The sequence below is a fragment of the Salmo salar genome, chromosome 02 (genome assembly GCF_965601325.2).
Source record: "Salmo salar chromosome 02, fSalSal1, whole genome shotgun sequence".
In the NCBI taxonomy this organism is placed as follows: domain Eukaryota; kingdom Metazoa; phylum Chordata; class Actinopteri; order Salmoniformes; family Salmonidae; genus Salmo; species Salmo salar.
Genome location: NC_138292.1, coordinates 25,916,373 through 25,934,784, shown reverse-complemented (window position 1 = coordinate 25,934,784; position 18,412 = coordinate 25,916,373). Strand labels below are relative to the sequence as shown.

Genomic DNA, 18,412 nt, shown 5'->3' with positions numbered 1-18,412 from the left:
GGGTTTTCAGCTTGTGTTTTGTGGGTGGATGTTTCCATGTATAGTCATAGTACCTTCGTCGTTGTTTTGTTTCAGTGTTTTGTATCCTCTTAATAAATAAGAAGATGAGCATTCACATACCCGCTGCATTTTGGTCTACCTTTAACGACGCTTGTGACAGGAACGAGTGAAAAATTATTGTTGTCTATTAACAATGACAAGCCACCTGGGTCTGACAACTTGGATGGAAAATTACTGAGGATGATAGCGGACTATATTGCCACTCCTATTTGCCATCTCTTCAATCTAAGCCTACAGGAAAGTGTGTGCCCTCAAGCCTGGAGAGAAGCAAAAGTCATCCCGGTACCCAAGAATAGCAAAGCACCCTTTTCTGGCTCAAACAGCCAACCAATTAGTCTGCTACCAACCCTTAGTAAACTTGTGGAGAAAAAAAATGTGTTTGACCAGATATAATGCTATTTCACAGTAAACAAATTAACAACTGACTTTCATGATGCTTATAGGGAAGGGCATTTAACATGTCCAGCATTTACACAAATAATTGATGATTGGCTGAAATAAATTGATAATAAGAAACTTGTGGGAGCTGTTTTGTTAGACTTAATCATAATCTGCTTGTCACGCCCTGACCTGAGAGAGCCTTTTTTATGGCTCTATTTAGGTAATGGTCAGGGTGTGATTTGGGTGGGCATTCTATGTCCTTTTTTCTATGCTTTGTATTTCTTTGATTTGGCCTGGTATGGCTCTCAATCAGGGACAGCTGTACATCGTTGTTGCTGATTGGGAGTCATACTTAGGCAGCCTGTTTTCCTTAGGGGTTTGTGGGTAGTTATTTTCTGTTTTGTACATTTTGTGACCTGACAGAACTGTTGGCTGTCGTTCATTTTCTTGAATTGTTTTGAAGTGTTTCTTATTATTAAATCATTAATATGAACACTCACCACGCTGCGCTTTTGTCCCCTTCTCACAGCGACAAGCGTTACACTGCTGCTGGAAAAACCTATGTGTTATTGCTTTACATCCCCTGCTATATTGTGGATTGAGAATAACCTGTATAACAGAACCCAGAGGGTGTTCTTTAATTGAAAACTCTAGCATAATCCAGGTAGACTAGGGCATTCCATAGAGCAGTGTTCTAGGTCCCTTACTTTTTAAAATCTTTACTAATGACCTGCAACTTGCACTGAGTAAATCCAGTGTGTCTATGTATACTGATGACTCAACATTAAACACATCAGCTACTACAGCAAGTGAATTCCCTGCAACACTTAACAAAGAGCTGCAGTCAGTTTTAGAATGGGTGGCAAGTAATAAGCTAGTCCTAAATATTTAAAAAACAAAAAGCATTGTATTTGGGATATTTTTTATTCTTTGCCTCATTGAACGAGGAAGCAGGAGGTTGTGAGAATAAAGAGTCAGCTCATCTATTCAGTAATTCATATACTTTCCATCTTTTTTCATTTACAGAATTAAACTTGTTAATCAAGCAAATACATTAACACTGTACACATCAGGTGACATTTTTAATTTCAAGTATATTTCTGCTAGGTAAAAAATGGGATTCAATAGCCTTTGTTATGTTATTCAGAATGTTAAAAACATGTGAAAGCTAACAATGCCAATGGTTTGAAGCAATGTACCACACTTGCTTAGATTGGCAGATGCCTCGCCAAACATCCATGCCTCACTGACTCACAGGGCCTTGAGGAGAGAAGAGGATGGGTGTGGGTGTGTGTGTGTGTGTAGGGGTTATGGGATGGATGTAGCTGTGGGTTGTTGTGAGTGTGTTTTTTTTTGCGAGAGCTGTCCCTAAAATGAAATGGCTATAGTGCATTCCACAGGTGGCTGCAGCATTATGCTCGCGGGGGTGAAGGGGTTGAGTTAACCCTACATAATGTGACGCCCCAAGGAAGCGTCCAGTGAAAGGGGCTTTTCAATAACATCCATTATTAATACACACAACAGGTAGATAGTGGAGACTGGGGCTGGGGCATGGGGAGATGGGGGGGTGGACAATGACAGGGAAGCTCCTGTTACGATGGAACTAGTAAACAGAACGAGGCAATGCCCAGGAGAGGAAGAGAGGTAAGGAGGTGAAGGCACAGTGTCTCTCAGTAGAACAGGGCAACAGAGACCATGGATGTCACCAGGAGCAGGAGGCTCAGTCCGATGCTCTGGGCGTTGTTACACAGGTTGCCCTCGCAGCACTTCATGTCCATGGTGGGCCCCAGTGCTTGTGACACGTCTCCCACACAGAATTTCTTGGAGGCACATCCCTTCATTGTTATCTTCATGCCACCCGTGTTCACTAGCAGCACACACAAGAAAATGTTACTGATATTCACAAGTCTCAATGCTTCCCAAGTCCAATCAACTCCTGATAAGTGCACATTGGATAAAACTTTCAGCCTATGGAATACTCCAGCAGATGCTGATTCTGTAGGTACCAGATTACATTTGGACCTGGTGAAATGGGAAGATTTACCGTCCACTAGGACCAACGTGAGTGCCTATTACCATCTAGTAGGCTTGCTAGGGTGTTGTGATGGGGGATAGGGCGTTTAAGCTGCAATCTCCGGCTCCGAGGGTCGTGTGTTCAATCCCAGTGCAAGGAGCTCTTTTGTTTTAAGGCTTTCCCAAACCTTAACCCTTAACTTAACCAATCAGAATTAATGCATAAACCTAAGTTTAACCCTATCCCAAACCTTAGCCCTATCCTTAACCATTGGGGATTCATGCCTAAATGTACATGTTAGTTTCACTTTTAAGGGGTTTCACTGACAGCTAAGATACATCACCACATGTCGTAATTAAAACGTTGGGTCATGGAGTATTTTTTTTGCTGCAGTTAGGCCACGGTTGGAGGTTTATTTGGAGATTGGGAAACTTCTCAGTGCAGTGCACATTCATTTAAAATACTTATTTATGCATTAATTTGTGGATATTCATCATCCATTTCGTATGATATGTTACGAATTACAATTCATATGATATGTTACAAATTGCAAAACGTAAGATATGTTTCGAATTCCAAAATATTTGTTGCTAACATTAGCTATGTGGCTAGGTGGTTAACGCTAACGTTAGCTAGCAGTAGGGGTTAGTGTTAGCGGTTAAGGTTAAGGTAAGGTGTTCGGGCAAGGGTTATCTAAAAGGTTAGGGGAAAAGGTAACTAACATGCTAAGGTTGTAGGTGATGAGATACAAACATGCAACCTTTGGGTTGCTAGACGTTCGGATTATATGCCCACCCATCCACTCCAACCAACCACCCTCCTTACGTTTTTGCCTTATATCGGATGTAACTATACCAAACATAACATGTCATACTAATTTGAGTGCCCCGGATTTATGTTTACTATGTTATGTCTAGTCTATGAGACCAGTATGAGAGACTAAAGAAAGAAGCTTTAGGAATGTAAAGAATGTGCAGATAACGTTAATCTGACACACTACCTGTTGCTGAGATGCAGCGGTCCTCGTCTCCCAAGCAGCTCAGAGTTCTCGTGCAGTCTGTTCCGGTACAGGTGAAGCACTTCTTGCCATTAGGAGTAGCTTTAGTGGACTCTAAGGGATAGGTGATTGCACTTTTCACTCCCAACTCACCACAAACCAAAATCAAAATAGATTCATTCTATTCCTGAAAATAGTCTATTCAGTGGCGACCCGTTATTCAGAGACTTTATTGAGCCCCACATTCTTTGCAAAAAAATAAAGTAGGAAATAAAATATAAAAAAATTGGGGGGGTTGCCTGTTTTGCATATTATTTTGGCATTAATGTAAGTCACATATCAGTTTGCAACAATGATTAAAAAAAATATAGAGTTAATATAGCCACATACAAACATGATCTCTTTTTTGTTTTCTTTAGTAAATCAGCTCCAAAATGCAAGTGTTTCAGCCTAGCTCAGTCCTTTCTGTGGTGGTGGGGCAAGCCAGCAATGATTGGCTCAGTGTTCTGTCACTCATGGGGACACTACGTCACGGCCAAGTTGTAAGGGTAGACATAGAAAATTGAAGCCCTTTGGCTCCTGCCATAGAATTACATTAGTAGTGCCCTTCCAAGAAGGCTCAAGGCATTGGCCACAGATAAAATTATGTCAAATCACGTTGTCACGTCCTGACCCTTGTAAGATGTCACTTTCTATAGTAGAGTAGGTCAGGGCGTGACGGGGGTGTTGTTGGGTGGTTTTCAATGTTTTCTATTTCTATGTTTATGTTTATATTCTAGGTTTCTATTTCTATGTTGGTGTTTTTTGGGATGACCTCCAATTAGAGGCAGCTGGTCCTCGTTGTCTCTAATTGGAGATCATATTTAAGTAGGGGTTTTTCCACCTGTGTTTGTGGGCAGTTATTTTCTGTTTGGTCTCTGTACCTGACAGAACTGTATTCTGATCGTTTGCCGTTATTTTGTCTTCAGTGTTTTTCGAGTTAATAAATATCATAATGAGCACTCAACACGTTGCGCTTTGTTCCCCTCTCCACGACAGCCGTTACACGTTATATGTACAGTAGCTTTGATTGGACTGATCATGTCAACATCTTACTTTCAAAATCCTAACCAGCAGTCATGAATCAATTCAACAAAAGACAAATCATTATTTCTCTTCCTATGACAAGGATTAAAAAGGAAGAGAAATTGTTAGTAGCTGTTAGTAGGCCATGTGCCTCACCCTAAAAATGTGGTCTATTTCCCCCTCTTCATTTTGCCTACTGTTCTGACTTGGTGGTGCACATGTAGCCTATAGCCTGTTTTAGAGAAATGTCATAATTTAATATTGTAAGAGCTTTCATTGTCTGCTTATATGCTCCCTTTATTTATTCTATGGTTCTGACTTGGTGTACAGGGAGAACACTGTAAGAATTGCCCATGTTCTGAATTCTGTCCCTGTACATTTCAAAAGTGCTGAACAAATAGTTATATTGACTATGTCAGTCCTGGCTCGCTCATTAATGTCTTAATCAAAATTTACATTTTACATTTACATTTTAGTCATTTAGCAGATGCTCTTATCCAGAGCGACTTACAGTAGTGAATGCATACATGTCATACGTTTTTTTTTCGTACTGGTCCCCCGTGGGAATCGAACCCACAACCCTGGCGTTGCAAACACCATGCTCTACCAACTGAGCCACACGGGAACAAAAAATGACAGATTGCCTCTTATCCACTTGTCATCCCCTTATGCCATAGTTTGTACATCTCAATTGTCAGTAGAAACCACATTTGTTTAGGCAAGTCAGCTATATCAGCAATGTTTTTTTTAAAGGCATTAAATGAGGCTTTGTGAACTGTTTCATTGCCAGACAAGGCTCCGCTGATAGCCAGGTGTAGCGCGTGTTGGGACTGCTGTTGGGGCTCTGCTGTTGGGACAGCTTTATGTAGACCTAACAGTTTGTGGGCACCGTTCGTCACCGTTATAGTGCAATGAATGTATTGTTTAGAGTTGTTGTGTAGTGACTGCTTGCCCCACCAAGATTTACATGCTAAAATCGCCAAAATCGCCACTGAGCCTATTATTAATCTTCCTCTACGTTGAAAACACGTGGCAGCCCTTAAATAATTACGCTAAATACATCGGTTGGTTGTTTTTCATTTAAGGTAGACATACCAATTTAATAATTGACATATTCTAATTGATCAACTCAAACTTTCCTCATAGAACTTTCATTTAAAATGATTCATTTCAATTCAGCCTTTCAACATGCTATCAAATCGAATGTTTTAATATTAGCATTTATTATAAACTAACAGCCTATACATTCTCATTGAGATAGTTACCAGGGACGCTTTGGGAGTTGCAGAGGTCCGTATTGCAGCATTTGCTTGCGATCGTTGTGCGCGAGATTCCGAAGTTCATTGCTGTACTGACACACTCAGCAGGCACCGTGCAAGACTTCGCGTTGATATCCACTACTTTTGTATCACCTGGAATTGGAAAGAAGAGGTCGAGGCAAGCAAAAAAACATACAGGTTAAAAAACGTCAAAAATGTAACCTAAATATTTGTTTTATCGTTAGGCTAAAATGTATGACCTAAATTAACCTGCCATTAATTTACCCGCATAGGATACGACCTGCGAGCTTCCACATTGGGTTGGATAAAGACAGTCCGTCTCCTTGTCGGTGCATGCTCCTGATACTCCTGGTGTGCACTCAAAGCACTTGAGTGAATATGCTGAGAAGGTGAAAAGTTACAGCATCCGATCATTTTTTATTATTTTTTATAAATGATCAGGGAGATAGACTAAAACGTGGACAATGTTTTCTTTGGCTGAAATGCATTTGTCATTCAAAAGATACATTGATAAATGCTGTTGAAGTTATATATGTATTGCTTCTTCATTATAGTTATAAACTGTGGGCTATAGGCTAAACTGAAATTGCAAAAAAAGTTTAATAATTGCTGAACTTGATCTTCAAAGCATAATTAATCCAAATGCAGCCAAAGGTATCCTAAGTAATACAAACAAATATATGGGTTCTTGCCATATTTAGAGATTTTTTTTGTACTATTTTTTGTTAATTATAATCGAAATGCATGTTAACCGTAGGCTATAGCCTAAATAGTCCTCTTACCTTTGGGGAGAAGCACGCTCACGAGGATGGGTACAATAAGGTACATTTTGACTTGAAGCAGAAGGAGGTGAAATGATAAAGGCTGTGTCGAGTTACAGCATTTATCTGTTATCATTTAGAGGTGTGGTATGTTTGTCGATAAGCATCCACGCTCACTCACAGAGCTATCGAAATCCAATGAGTTCAATATCTGAGCTGAGTTCTGTTGCCGAACACATACCATTTGTAGAATGTGGCAATTTTTTGGAATTTTCACATTCGTTTTCTGTGGTCTTACATCCTGGAATTAATTAACTTTTTTCACTGCTCAGTGTTCTGCAAAACCTTCACAATTTCAAAATAAAAATAAATGTCAAATGAACATTATTTTCTGCCTTGCTGCAAACAGGATGCATGCTTTGAAATGGGTTTCTCAGTACATAGAGGACAGGACAGGACAGTGTGAAGTGACGTTGATCTATCCAAACACAGGTTAGCGTTTTTCGTCATGAAACTTGTTCTGGAGGCAGCTCTGCAGAGTGGTCACCAGCTGCCACAGACACAAAGTCATACAATCAGATTTTAAACCCAGCCTTAATCACACTGCTAACCCTAATGGCTAAACCTTAAATGAAGACTAAAATGCACATTTTGGTTTTCATACATTTTTACAGTACAGCCAATTTTGACACAAAACAGAATTGAATATGCATGACTTGAGATTGATGGATTTGTTTTCTGTGTTCTATTGTTTTCTTAGTTTTTTGCATAGTCGAGAGAGGATGAGAGAGACATTTGGACAGGAGTTAATGTTGTTTGACCTGATGAGCGATGAGGAGGATTGCCTGCAAAAAGGCAAACCAGTGTGGCTTTGTCAAGAACTACAGAGCCGCTTGAAGAGCTACTTGGTGAGCCACACCACACGGATCATGTCTGGGGACTTTTCGCCAAGGCAATCTAGATGCAATAGGCCCCTCAACACTATAGCAACACTTTAACTCCAATGGAAGCTTGCCGTGGGCAAAGCTGGATGCCCCTGTCACTCTCGCCCCCACCCCCTTAACCCATGTATGCAGGTAAGAACCACATTTGAAATTCAAAGATCAATAAAAGTATTTTCAAAAGAATCAAGCAGAGTACTGGCAGGAGTCATCAAGCTTGGCCCAGGCTGCCTCCATGGGGTTACTTAAGTTTCAGGCCCAGCTTAGACTAAATGCAGATACTATTACCCACTTTTTCCTGCTCTACTGAAATTAATTATCATCTTTCATGAAGTAATTAAGTGGATTTGTGTGTTTCATTCAAGGAACAGAGATTTTTTTGTATAGCGATGTCGTGGGGTGCTAGAAAAAACATGATAGTGGCGCTTAAACATTTCTGAAAAGGTTTTGGTAACCCGATGTGTGATATTAATAATAATACAAAATAATTTCAAGTAATGTATTCATTCATCACTGTAATTGATTAATTCATTTAATAATTAATTGTGTTTTTAATATACCAGTGACAGCCACAAAGACAAGCTAGCAATGACTAGCATTAGCATTCAGTGGGGCAAATAAGTATGTGCAACCTTGAGCAAGTGCACAATAAATTACTGACATTCTTTCTTAGGTGGGAATTTCAGTACTTCAGCATAACATTTCCAACAGGTTTCCTCATGATTTTATTTAAAGCTGCGATATGTAACTTTTTGGGCGATCCGACCAAATTCACATTGAAATGTTGGTTATAGATCTATCATTCTCATTGAAAGCAGGTCTAGGAAGCAGTAGGTATGTTCTATGTGCGCTATTTACAGTCGTGGCCAAAAGTTTTGAGAATGACACAAATATTAATTTTCAAAAAGTCTGCTGCCTCAGTATGTATGATGGCAATTTGCATATACTCCAGAATGTTATGAAGAGTGATCAGATGAATTGCAATTAATTGCAAAGTCCCTCATTGCCATGCAAATGAACTGAATCCCCCAAAAACATTTCCACTGCATTTCAGCCCTGCCACAAAAGGACCAGCTGACATCATGTCAGTGATTCTCTCGTTAACACAGGTGTGAGTGTTGACGAGGACAAGGCTGGAGATTCACTCTGTCATGCTGATTGAGTTCGAATAACAGACTGGAAGCTTCAAAAGGAGGGTGGTGCTTGGAATCATTGTTCTTCCTCTGTCAACCATGGTTACCTGCAAGGAAACACGTGCCGTCATCATTGCTCTGCACAAAAAGGGCTTCACAGGCAAGGGCATTGCTGCCAGTAAGATTGCACCTAAATCAACCATTATTCACAACGTTTCCTACACGTTTCGTCATGGTTCTATTTAAAATAATGTCTCAGAATGTTAAGAGAATGTTAAGAAAGTTCTTCTGTTGGAATTTCAGTACTTCAGCATAACGTTTTCGGCAGGTTTTCCTCATGGCTCTATTTAAAGTCATGTTCTCAGAACATTAAGAAAACTTTCTATACATTTTTTTTGCGTGAACAATGCATAACCAAACTCATTTCCATGTGTCCTATTTTTGATTGGAGTTCAAAACCATTAACCGAAGCTAGCAGTGTTATTAAAAATATTATTGAAACATGTTTACAGGACATTACTGAATTACTTTCAAATAACCTATCATTTTCATTCTCAGAATGTTAATAAAAGCTCCCATGAAAACTTACTCACAACAAGTAAGTTCTCAACATCTCTGCCTCATATTGACACAGTCACTGCCACTCCCTTTGTCTCCATACATAAGACATCCTGTTTGCAGCATCTGGTTGTGGTCTGCAATCTGTGTCAACTTAAATCTGGTTGTTGTAACTGTTTTTGCAAGTGGTCTGCATACCCATCTCCCTGAGCATGATTATGCCCATGTATGGAAACAAAGCCGCCGATAGGCTGTTGGCCTTGTGCCTAGAGGCTGACAGGTGTTCATCATCCAGACAGGACCTTGACTTATTCCGATTTTGCTGTGTTACAGCCTGAATTCAAAATTGATTAAATATATTATATCTACCCCCAATACCCCATAATGACAAAGCGATAACATGTTTTTAGACATTTATTACAATTTATTGAAAATGAAATACAGACATACAGTTGAAGTTGGAAGTTTACATACACCTTAGCCAAATACATTTAAACTCAGTATTTCACAATTCCTGACATTTAATCCTTGTAAAAATTCCCTGTCTTAGGTCAGTTAGGATCACCACTTTATTTTAAGAATGTAAAATGTCAGAATAATACCAGAGAGAATGATTTATTTCAGCTTTTATTTCTTTCATCACATTCCCAGTGGGTCAGAAGTTTACATACACTCAATTAGTATTTGCTAGCATTGCCTTGAAATTGTTTAACTTGGGTCAAACGTTTCGGGTAGCCTTCCAAAAGCTTCCCACAATAAGTTGGGTGTATTTTGGCCCATTCCTCCTGACAAAGCTGGTGTAACTGAGTCAGGTTTGTAGGCCTCCTTTCTCGCACACACTTTTTCAGTTCTGCCCACAAATGTTCTATAGGAGGTCAGAGCTTTGTGATGGACACTCCAATATCTTGTCTTTGTTGTCCTTAAGCCATTTTGCCACAACTTTGGAAGTATGCTTGGGGTCATTGTTCATTTGGAAGACGCATTTGCGACCAAGCTTTAACTTCCTGACTGATGTCTTGAGATGTTGCTTCAATATATCCACATCATTTTCCTCCCTCATGATGCCATCTATTTTGTGAAATGCACCAGTACCTCCTGCAGCAAAGCACCCCCACAACATGATGCTGCCACCCCTGTGCTTCACGGTTGGGATGGTGTTCTTCGGCTTGCAAGCTCCAAACATAATGATGGTCATTATGGCCAAACAGTTCTATTTTTGTTTCATCAGACCACAGGACATTTCTCCAAAAAGTACGATCTTTGTCCCCATGTGCAGTTGCAAACCGTAGTCTGGCTTTTTTATGGCGGTTTTGGAGCAGTGGCTTCTTCCTTGCTGAGCTGCCTTTCAGGTTATGTTGATATATGACTCATTTTACTGTGGATAGATACTTTTGTACCTGTTTCCTCCAGCATCTTCACAAGGTCCTATGCTGTTGTTCTGGGATTGATTTGCACTTTTGCACCAAAGTACGTTCATCTCTAGGAGACAGAATGCGTCTCCTTCCTGAGCGGTATGATGGCTGCATGGTCCCATGGTGTTTATATTTGCGCATTATTGTTTGTACAGATGAACGTGGTACCTTCAGGCCTTTGGAAATTGCTCCCAACCAGACTTGTGGAGGTCTACAATTATTTTCTGGGGTCTTGGCTGATTTCTTTTGATTTTCCCATGATGTCAAGCAAAGAGGCACGGAGTTTGAAGGTAGGCCTTGAAATACATCCACAGTTACACCTCCAAATGACTCAAATGATGTAAACAGAAGCTTCTAAAACTGTGACATAATTTTCTGGAATTTTCCAAGCTGTTTAAAGGGACAGTCAACTTAGTGTATGTAAACTTCTGACCCACTGGAATTGTGATACAGACAGATTATTTCACTTATAATTCACTGTAAACAATTGTTGGAAAAATTACTTGTGTCATGCACAAAGTAGATGTCCTAACCGACTTGCCAAAACTATAGTTTGTTAACAAGAAATTTGTGGAGTGGTTGAAAAACTAGTTTTAATGACTCCAACCTAAGTGTATGTAAACTTCTGACTTCAACTGTATGTATTCATACCCCTGGGTCAATACTTTGTACAAGCACATTTGGCAGCGATTACAGCTGTGAATCTAACTGGGTAAGTCTCAGTTAGAAGAGCTTTCCACACCAGGATTGTGCAACATTTTTCCTTTATTATTTTTTAATTCTCCAAGCTCTGTCAAAATGGTGTGTTGATCATTGTTGGACAACCATTTTCAGGTCTTTCCATAGATTTTCAAGTAGATTTAAGTCAAAACGGTAACTCGGCCATTCAGGAGCATTTAATGTCTTCTTTGTAAGCAACTCCAGTGTAGATTTAGCCTTGTGTTTTAGGTTATTGTCCTGCTGAAAGGTGAATGAATCTCCCGGTGTCTGGTGGAAAGCAGACTGAACCAGGTATTCCTCTAGGATTTTGCTTGTGCTTAGCTTCATTCAGTTTATTTTTTATCCTGAAAAACTCCCCAGTCCTTAACTATTACAAGCATACCCATAGCATGACGCAGCCACCACAATGCTTGCAAATATGGAGAGTGGTACTCAGTAATTGTCACGCCCTGTGTCACAGGCGTCATAGAGAATAGACCAAGGTGCAGCGTGTTGAGTGCTCATCTTTTACTTTTAATGAAGGCCCTAACAAAGAAAAAACAAACGACAGCCAAACAGTTCTGTCAGGTATACTAACAAACTAAACAGAAAGCAACCACCCACGAAACCCAAAGGAAAACAGGCTGCCTAAGTATGGCTTCCAATCAGAGACAACGAAAGACACCTGCCTCTGATTGGAAGCCATACTCGGCCAAACATGGAAAATGAAACATAGAAATAGAAAACTAGAACAAATTCCCCTAGAACCAAAAAAAAACAAAACACACAAAACAACCCCCCTGCCACGCCCTGACCATTCTACTATGGCAAATGACCCTTTGCACTGGTCAGGACGTGACACCCTGACCTTAGAGTTCTTGTTTATTCTCTATGTTTGGTTAGGTCAGGGTGTGACTCGGGTGGGAATATCTATGTTTTCTATTTCTTTGTTTTTGAGCCAGTGTGGTTCCCAATCAGAGGCAGCTGTCTATCGTTGTCTCTGATTGGGAATCATACTTAGGCAGCCTGTTTTCCACCTGAGTTTTGTGGGAGATTATTTTCTGTTAAGCGTATGTGCCTGACGGAACTGTGCATTTTCGATTTTCCCTTTTGTTATTTTGTTTGAGTGTTTCTTGAAAATAAATAATCATGAGCACATACCACGCTGCGCTTTGGTCCACTTCTTCTCCTTCAGACGACCGTTACAGTAATGTGTTGAATTGGATTTGCCCCAAACAAAACACGTTGTATTCAGAATAAAAAGTGAATTGCTTTGCCACATTTTTTTGCAGTATTACTTTGGTGCCTTGTTGCAAACAGGATGCATGTTTTGGAATATTATTTATTCTGTACAGGCTTCCTTCTTTTCCCTCTGTCAATTAGGTTAGTATTGTGGAATAACTAAACATTTTATCACAGCCATTAAACTCTGTAACTGTTTCAAAGTCACCATTGGCCTCATCGTGAAATCCCTTAGCGGTTTCATTCCTCTCCGGCAACTGAGTTAGGAAGGATGCCTGAATCGTTGTAGTGACTGGGTGTATTAATACATCATCCAAAATGTAATTAACTTCACCATGCTCAAAGGGATATTCAATGTCTGCTTTTTTTAACCCATCTAACAATAGGTGCCCTTCTTGGAAAACCTCTCTGGTCTCTGTGGTTGAATCTGTAGTTGAAATTCACCGCTCGATGAGGGACCTTTACAGTATGTGTGGGGTACAGAGATGAGGTTGTCGTTCAAAAATCATGTTAAACACTATTGCACACAGAGTGTGTCCATGCAATTTGTTATGTGACTTCTTAAGCAAATGTTTACACCTGATCTTATTTAGGCTTACCATGACAAAGGGGTTGGATACTTATTGACTAAAGACATCTTTAAATGTTTAATATATATAAAAAAAACATTATTCCACTTTGACATTATGGGGTATTGTGTGTAGGCCAGTGACCAAAAAAAAAAAAGTTTTTGACTGCACTGGGCCTTTAACATGTATCTAACTCAGGTTTGTTAGATCTCTCCACTGTAGTAGCTGATTTGTGATGAGCTCAACCCGCTGCTCATGGCATATTCTGCTCCCAAGTGCTTCAATTTGACCTGCACCTGGTTCAATGCGTTCCCCTCAAACGTTAACTACTTTCTTTCTCTATTCATATAGTATATTGATCACAGCAGGATGTGACTATCACTCACATAGGCTTCTTGGCATGGTACATGACGCATGATTCCATCCCTGCTGACTAACGTGTATTGGTCTTGTAAGTGCCTGTATACCCTTCAATACACTACACATGTGCAAAGCATACACAGAATATGCACAGTGTTGCATCCTAATGAGTGATGAGGGGACAAATAAAAATGGGGCAGGAAGCCAAGTAACACAAACGCATACAACACTTTGCGCTTGAACTGAAGGTAATATGTAAAAGATTTACAAATGATTTACAATTGATTTGGTTGGGGATATTAGTTTGTCACACTGCTGTTTTTACATTCACTTTCTCTGTAAATGAGCCCTTAATAAGTTTATATTCCTTTAGTTACATTTCCAGTCAAAACTTTAACCGAACCATGTGACAAGCCCTACTTTTGAATTGGTGAACCCTGACCGACTTTCATTTCCTCCATTGTGTGGTCTATAACCCACATGTTTTTAAGATCCTGTTTCCGTAAGTTATGTTTTGTGTCATGAGCCTGTTTCACAACTTCCTGCAAAAAATAGCGGGCTCTGTCTGTGTTGCTCAGCTCCCTCCTTTCAAAGAGCGTGTCATCGCGCTAGCTTGCAACTCAATTTCTTATAGGAATGCGCTCACTGGCCAAGCACACGCACGTTCGTGGATGCAAGGTCCGATCACTTCTAACCCCAGTGTATGGGGGTGATAAGAGACATATATAAAAGCCTGGGCAAGCTTACCACCTGACTTGACATGATACAATAACTTCTACAGTAAGATGTACAGTCGGCCATGTCATTTTTCACCTGGCCTTGTGCTCGTCTCCCTCCCCTCCATGTGTCACCCATCTTCCCCATTATCCCCTGTGTATTTATACCTGTGTTTTCTGTGTCTGTTGCCAGTTTGTCTTGTTAGTTCAAGCCCACCAGCATTTTGTCTCAGCTCCTGGTTTTCCCTAGTCTCTCTTTTTCCTCATCCTCCTGGTTTTTGACCTTTGCCTGTCCTGGTCCTGCCCGCCTGACCACTGCCTGTCTCTGAGCCTGCCTGCCATCTTGTACATTTGCTCCACCTCTGGATTACCGACCTCTGCCTGCCATCCTGTACCTTGGCCTCTGCTCTGGATTATTCTATCCGGCCTACCTTGACCTGTCGTTTGCCTGCCCCTGTGGTTACAATAAACATTGTTACTTCACACAGTCTGCACTTGGGTCTTACCTTGATTCCTGATACACTCATTGTTTCGGTACAAGTAACTCTTTTAAACATTGTTATAAAACAAAGTAATGAACCATGTCAAATTTGCTGTATAGTTAACACAGTGGATGAATTGTGAAAGACAGTAAGTATACAAACATAACACCATTGAATCCACCATATATGTACATTTTGTGTTGACTTTGTCAAATAATCTAAAATTATTACTTCAGCTTCAATTTGATTCAAATGTAAATTAAAAACACAGAAAGAACAGTTGACATCAATTAAAGTCAAAGACAGGAGACAGAGGGTTCCCAAATTAAAGTAATCCACAACATTTTTCTTTAAAGAATAGTAGATGTAGATTATGAAATTGAAAGTCAAGACAGAACATTTTACATAAATGAAAGTGCTGAACAAAGTCAAATTGACTGCAGAGTCAGTTTCGCAAAATGCTTTGAGCACTGTTAAGTCTCTGAATTGTGAAAGACAATCGTGAGAGGGTGCCCATCTAATCCACAACTTGCTGTTTTAAAGAAAAGCACATTTCATACAAAACATCTCAACTGAACCCACAGTCGACACTTGGGAGGCAGGTGGGGACCTGGTGGGTGTCGACACTTGGGAGGCAGGTTGGTTTTGTGTTGGTTTATTTTCCTGAAAAACCACAATACTTTTCAGTGGTTCTCAAACTTCTCTGCAACCCCCATATGTTTCACAATGTAGTAGTAGCCCAGAAATAGCTAAACAAATTCACCAAGTAAAGGGCTTGATTAGTAGCTGATAAGTTGAATCTATTGTAGTAACTCTGTAATATATAAAACACATGTAACGGCAGGGTGTCCCTGAGGTTTGACAACCAATGCCCTATGTTATTTTTTTCAGATATAAGCATGAAGGAGAACCAGTACTTATGTCAGATTGTTGAATCTGTCTAAATGTGAAAGTAGTCACCTCCACCTGATCCCCAGCCAGCCAAATAGTGTATAAAACCACATCTTCAACAATCCCGCTGTCCACCACTGTTCCTGCCTGGGCACGTGTGTAACTGGCGGATGACATGGGTAAATCAAGACAGAAGGTTTCGGAAGCCATATCAGGGGCCCCAACGAACATTACGATGTCCTATAAGCATTGAGAAAATTGCACATTAACAAAGTTTAATGAGGTCCAAGACTTTTCCCGAGAGAAACCAGATATTATCTTGTTGTACTGTACCTGAAAAGGTTGAGAGGGGAGGAACCTCTTCCTCATGCTTCCTCCATCTGCGTACTTGATGGTAACCAGTGTCCCCTCAGCTGGGTCAATCATTTGTGCAACAGCATGAATCCTTTCAGCAACAGTCTTTAATGACAACGAATCACAGAAAAAATATGTCCCCATGTGCAGTTGCAAACCGTAGTCTGGCTTTTTGGGGGGCGGTTTTGGAGCAGTGGCTTCTTCCTTGCAGAGCGGCCTTTCAGGTTATGTCGATATAAGACTTGTTTTACTGTGGATATAGATATTTTTGTACCCGTTTCCTCCAGCATCTTCACAAGGTCCTTTGCTGTTGTTCTGGGATTGATTTGCACTTTTCGCACCAAAGTACGTTCATCTCTAGGAGACAGAACGCGTCTCCTTCCTGAGCGCTATGATGGCTGCATGGTGTTTATACTTGCATACTATTGTTTGTACAGATGAACCTGATATCTTCAGGCATTTGGAAATTGCTCCCAAGGATAAATCAGACATGTGGAGCTCTACAATTTTTTTCTGAGGTCTTGGCTGATTTCTTTTGATTTTCCCATGATGTCAAGCAAAGGGGCACTGAGTTTGAAGGTAGGCCTTGAAATACATCCACAGGTGTACCTCCAATTGACTGAAATTATGTAAATTAGCCTATCAGAAGCTTCTAAAGTCATGACATCATTTTCTGGAATTTTCCAAGCTGTTTAAAGGCACAGTCAACTTAGTGTATGTAAACTTCTGACCCACTGGAATTGTGATACAGTGAATTATAAGTGAAATAATCTGTCTGTAAACGATTGTTGGAAAAATTACTTGTGTCATGCACAAAGTAGATGTGTCATGTAGGTATAGGGAAAGGAGTGCTTTAGGAGATGATGTGGTTTGTTCATTTTGTTGTTGTTGTTTTTGGTTTCATTGCAGTGGCAGAAAATGTCGGCGCACCTTGGTCCAACTACCTACCAAGATAGGTCAAATTGAAGAATTCAATAAATAACTTTTGTTTGAATTTTTCCCTGACTTACATACTTCTCTGTTTTGAGGCACTTGTGCATATGGCAAAGGCGCGCGTGAATGCACAAATGGAGGGGTGAGGTGAAGAGACTAATTTGGGAATCTGCAAGAATCGAATCGTTGACCTAGGTGCAATGCTTGATTTGGACAAAAATAGGTGTCAGTACTGTTTATATTTAGGTGCAGGAACTCAAGTCAATGTCCCAATAGATACTAATAGTGACAAAACTCTGGCATTACAACATACTTACCAGGAGCATGGCGTCCATCTGATTAAATCTTCTCTCTGCCCTTTTATGAACAGATATTTTTTTTTTAAGTATTTGTAATCACTTGCTTTGTGGTTTTGTGTAATTCAACACCTTTTACTAAATTCAGAAATGTACTCAATTGATGATGTTATTGACTATACTGACTGTACTTCCTTGAAAATAACTAGGCGCAGGTCAAAGAGGTGATATATTGTTACTGTTAACAGAAAATTAAACAATTTCCCGTTTATTGTATAACATCAATGTCACAACAGTTCTTTACTTCCCTGTTCTTCCCTTAGATTCCGTTCTAACTAACTTCCCTAACTCTGGACTTCACCACTGTCTCCACTGTTCTTACACAGTTCCTATCCTTGCCTTTGAAATATGATGAGAAAAAAAAATATATAAAAAATATATTTCAGTCATCATTCATTTTATTTTTACACATAATAGAATGGTAATGTATTTTAATTGTTGCCTCAAACATAGCAATACATGCTGTTGATGACTTAGTCGACTTTCACTGTCATTGCTGGTACATTAATAAACAACTAAGATAACGTTCTGTACTATACAGATGAAAGCCCAGACCCGTATTGTGTGCAGTGACAAATTAAATATAGGTCCATGTAGCTTTGCACTTATTTGGTTTCTGTCTTTTCTGGCAGTCTGCAGTGCCAGTGTCCTCCTCCATGGTCACAATGGACACCTGCTTCTCTTCCACTGTGAACTTCAACCTGAATGAACAAAAAAACCGTGAACTCTGGTGGCACATACACATTATTTGCTGGTCCAAATTCACTCCCTATCCCTCCTCTTTGGCCCTGACTTAACTCTGATTTTTCTGAAGGGTCTGGATAGGTATAATCAGGAAAGTGGTGGATCTTACACCTTACACATTTACAAACATCTAAGGGTTAGGGCCAAGGGAAAAAGTTAGGGAGTGAACTGGGAATGTCTGACCCCCCCTTTTGTACACCGCTGCTACTCGCTGTTTGTTTGTCATCTATGCATAGTCACTTCGCCCCCACCTACATGTACAGATTTCCTCAACAAGCCTGTACCCCTGCACACTGACTCTGTACTGGTGCCCCCTGTATATAGTCTCGTTATTGTTATTCTTATTGTGTTACCTTTTATTATTACTTTTTATTGTAGTCTACCTGGTAAATATTTTCTTCTTCAACTGCACTGTTGGTTAAGGGCTTGTAAGTAAGCATTTCACGGTAAAGTCTACACGTTGT

The 18,412-nt window shown here is 40.0% G+C and overlaps 1 protein-coding gene and 3 long non-coding RNA genes across 4 annotated transcripts; 2 read left to right on the top strand and 2 right to left on the bottom strand.

Annotated features, from left to right (window-relative positions):
• Positions 1-1,346: 1,346 nt before the first annotated feature.
• On the bottom strand, positions 1,347-6,995 carry LOC106578012 (uncharacterized). Its single transcript, XM_014156544.3, has 5 exons — positions 6,580-6,995; positions 6,062-6,178; positions 5,783-5,929; positions 3,456-3,566; positions 1,347-2,308 (listed from the first exon to the last, which is right to left on the bottom strand). The coding sequence occupies exons 1-5, from the start codon at positions 6,692-6,694 to the stop codon at positions 2,112-2,114; spliced, it is 687 nt and encodes a 228-aa protein (XP_014012019.2). The 5' UTR covers positions 6,695-6,995; the 3' UTR covers positions 1,347-2,111.
• On the top strand, positions 6,942-12,464 carry LOC145860416 (uncharacterized). The gene is made up of 2 exons (XR_014380516.1): positions 6,942-7,050; positions 7,319-12,464. It is a non-coding gene; the product is annotated as an uncharacterized LOC145860416 (long non-coding RNA).
• Positions 12,465-13,175: 711 nt separating this feature from the next.
• LOC123728704 (uncharacterized) lies at positions 13,176-16,034 on the bottom strand. The gene is made up of 2 exons (XR_006760341.2): positions 15,895-16,034; positions 13,176-15,801 (listed from the first exon to the last, which is right to left on the bottom strand). It is a non-coding gene; the product is annotated as an uncharacterized LOC123728704 (long non-coding RNA).
• A 175-nt stretch (positions 16,035-16,209) lies between these two features.
• Positions 16,210-17,751, top strand: LOC106578344 (uncharacterized). The gene is made up of 2 exons (XR_001322427.3): positions 16,210-16,494; positions 16,825-17,751. It is a non-coding gene; the product is annotated as an uncharacterized LOC106578344 (long non-coding RNA).
• The last annotated feature ends 661 nt before the right edge of the window (positions 17,752-18,412 follow it).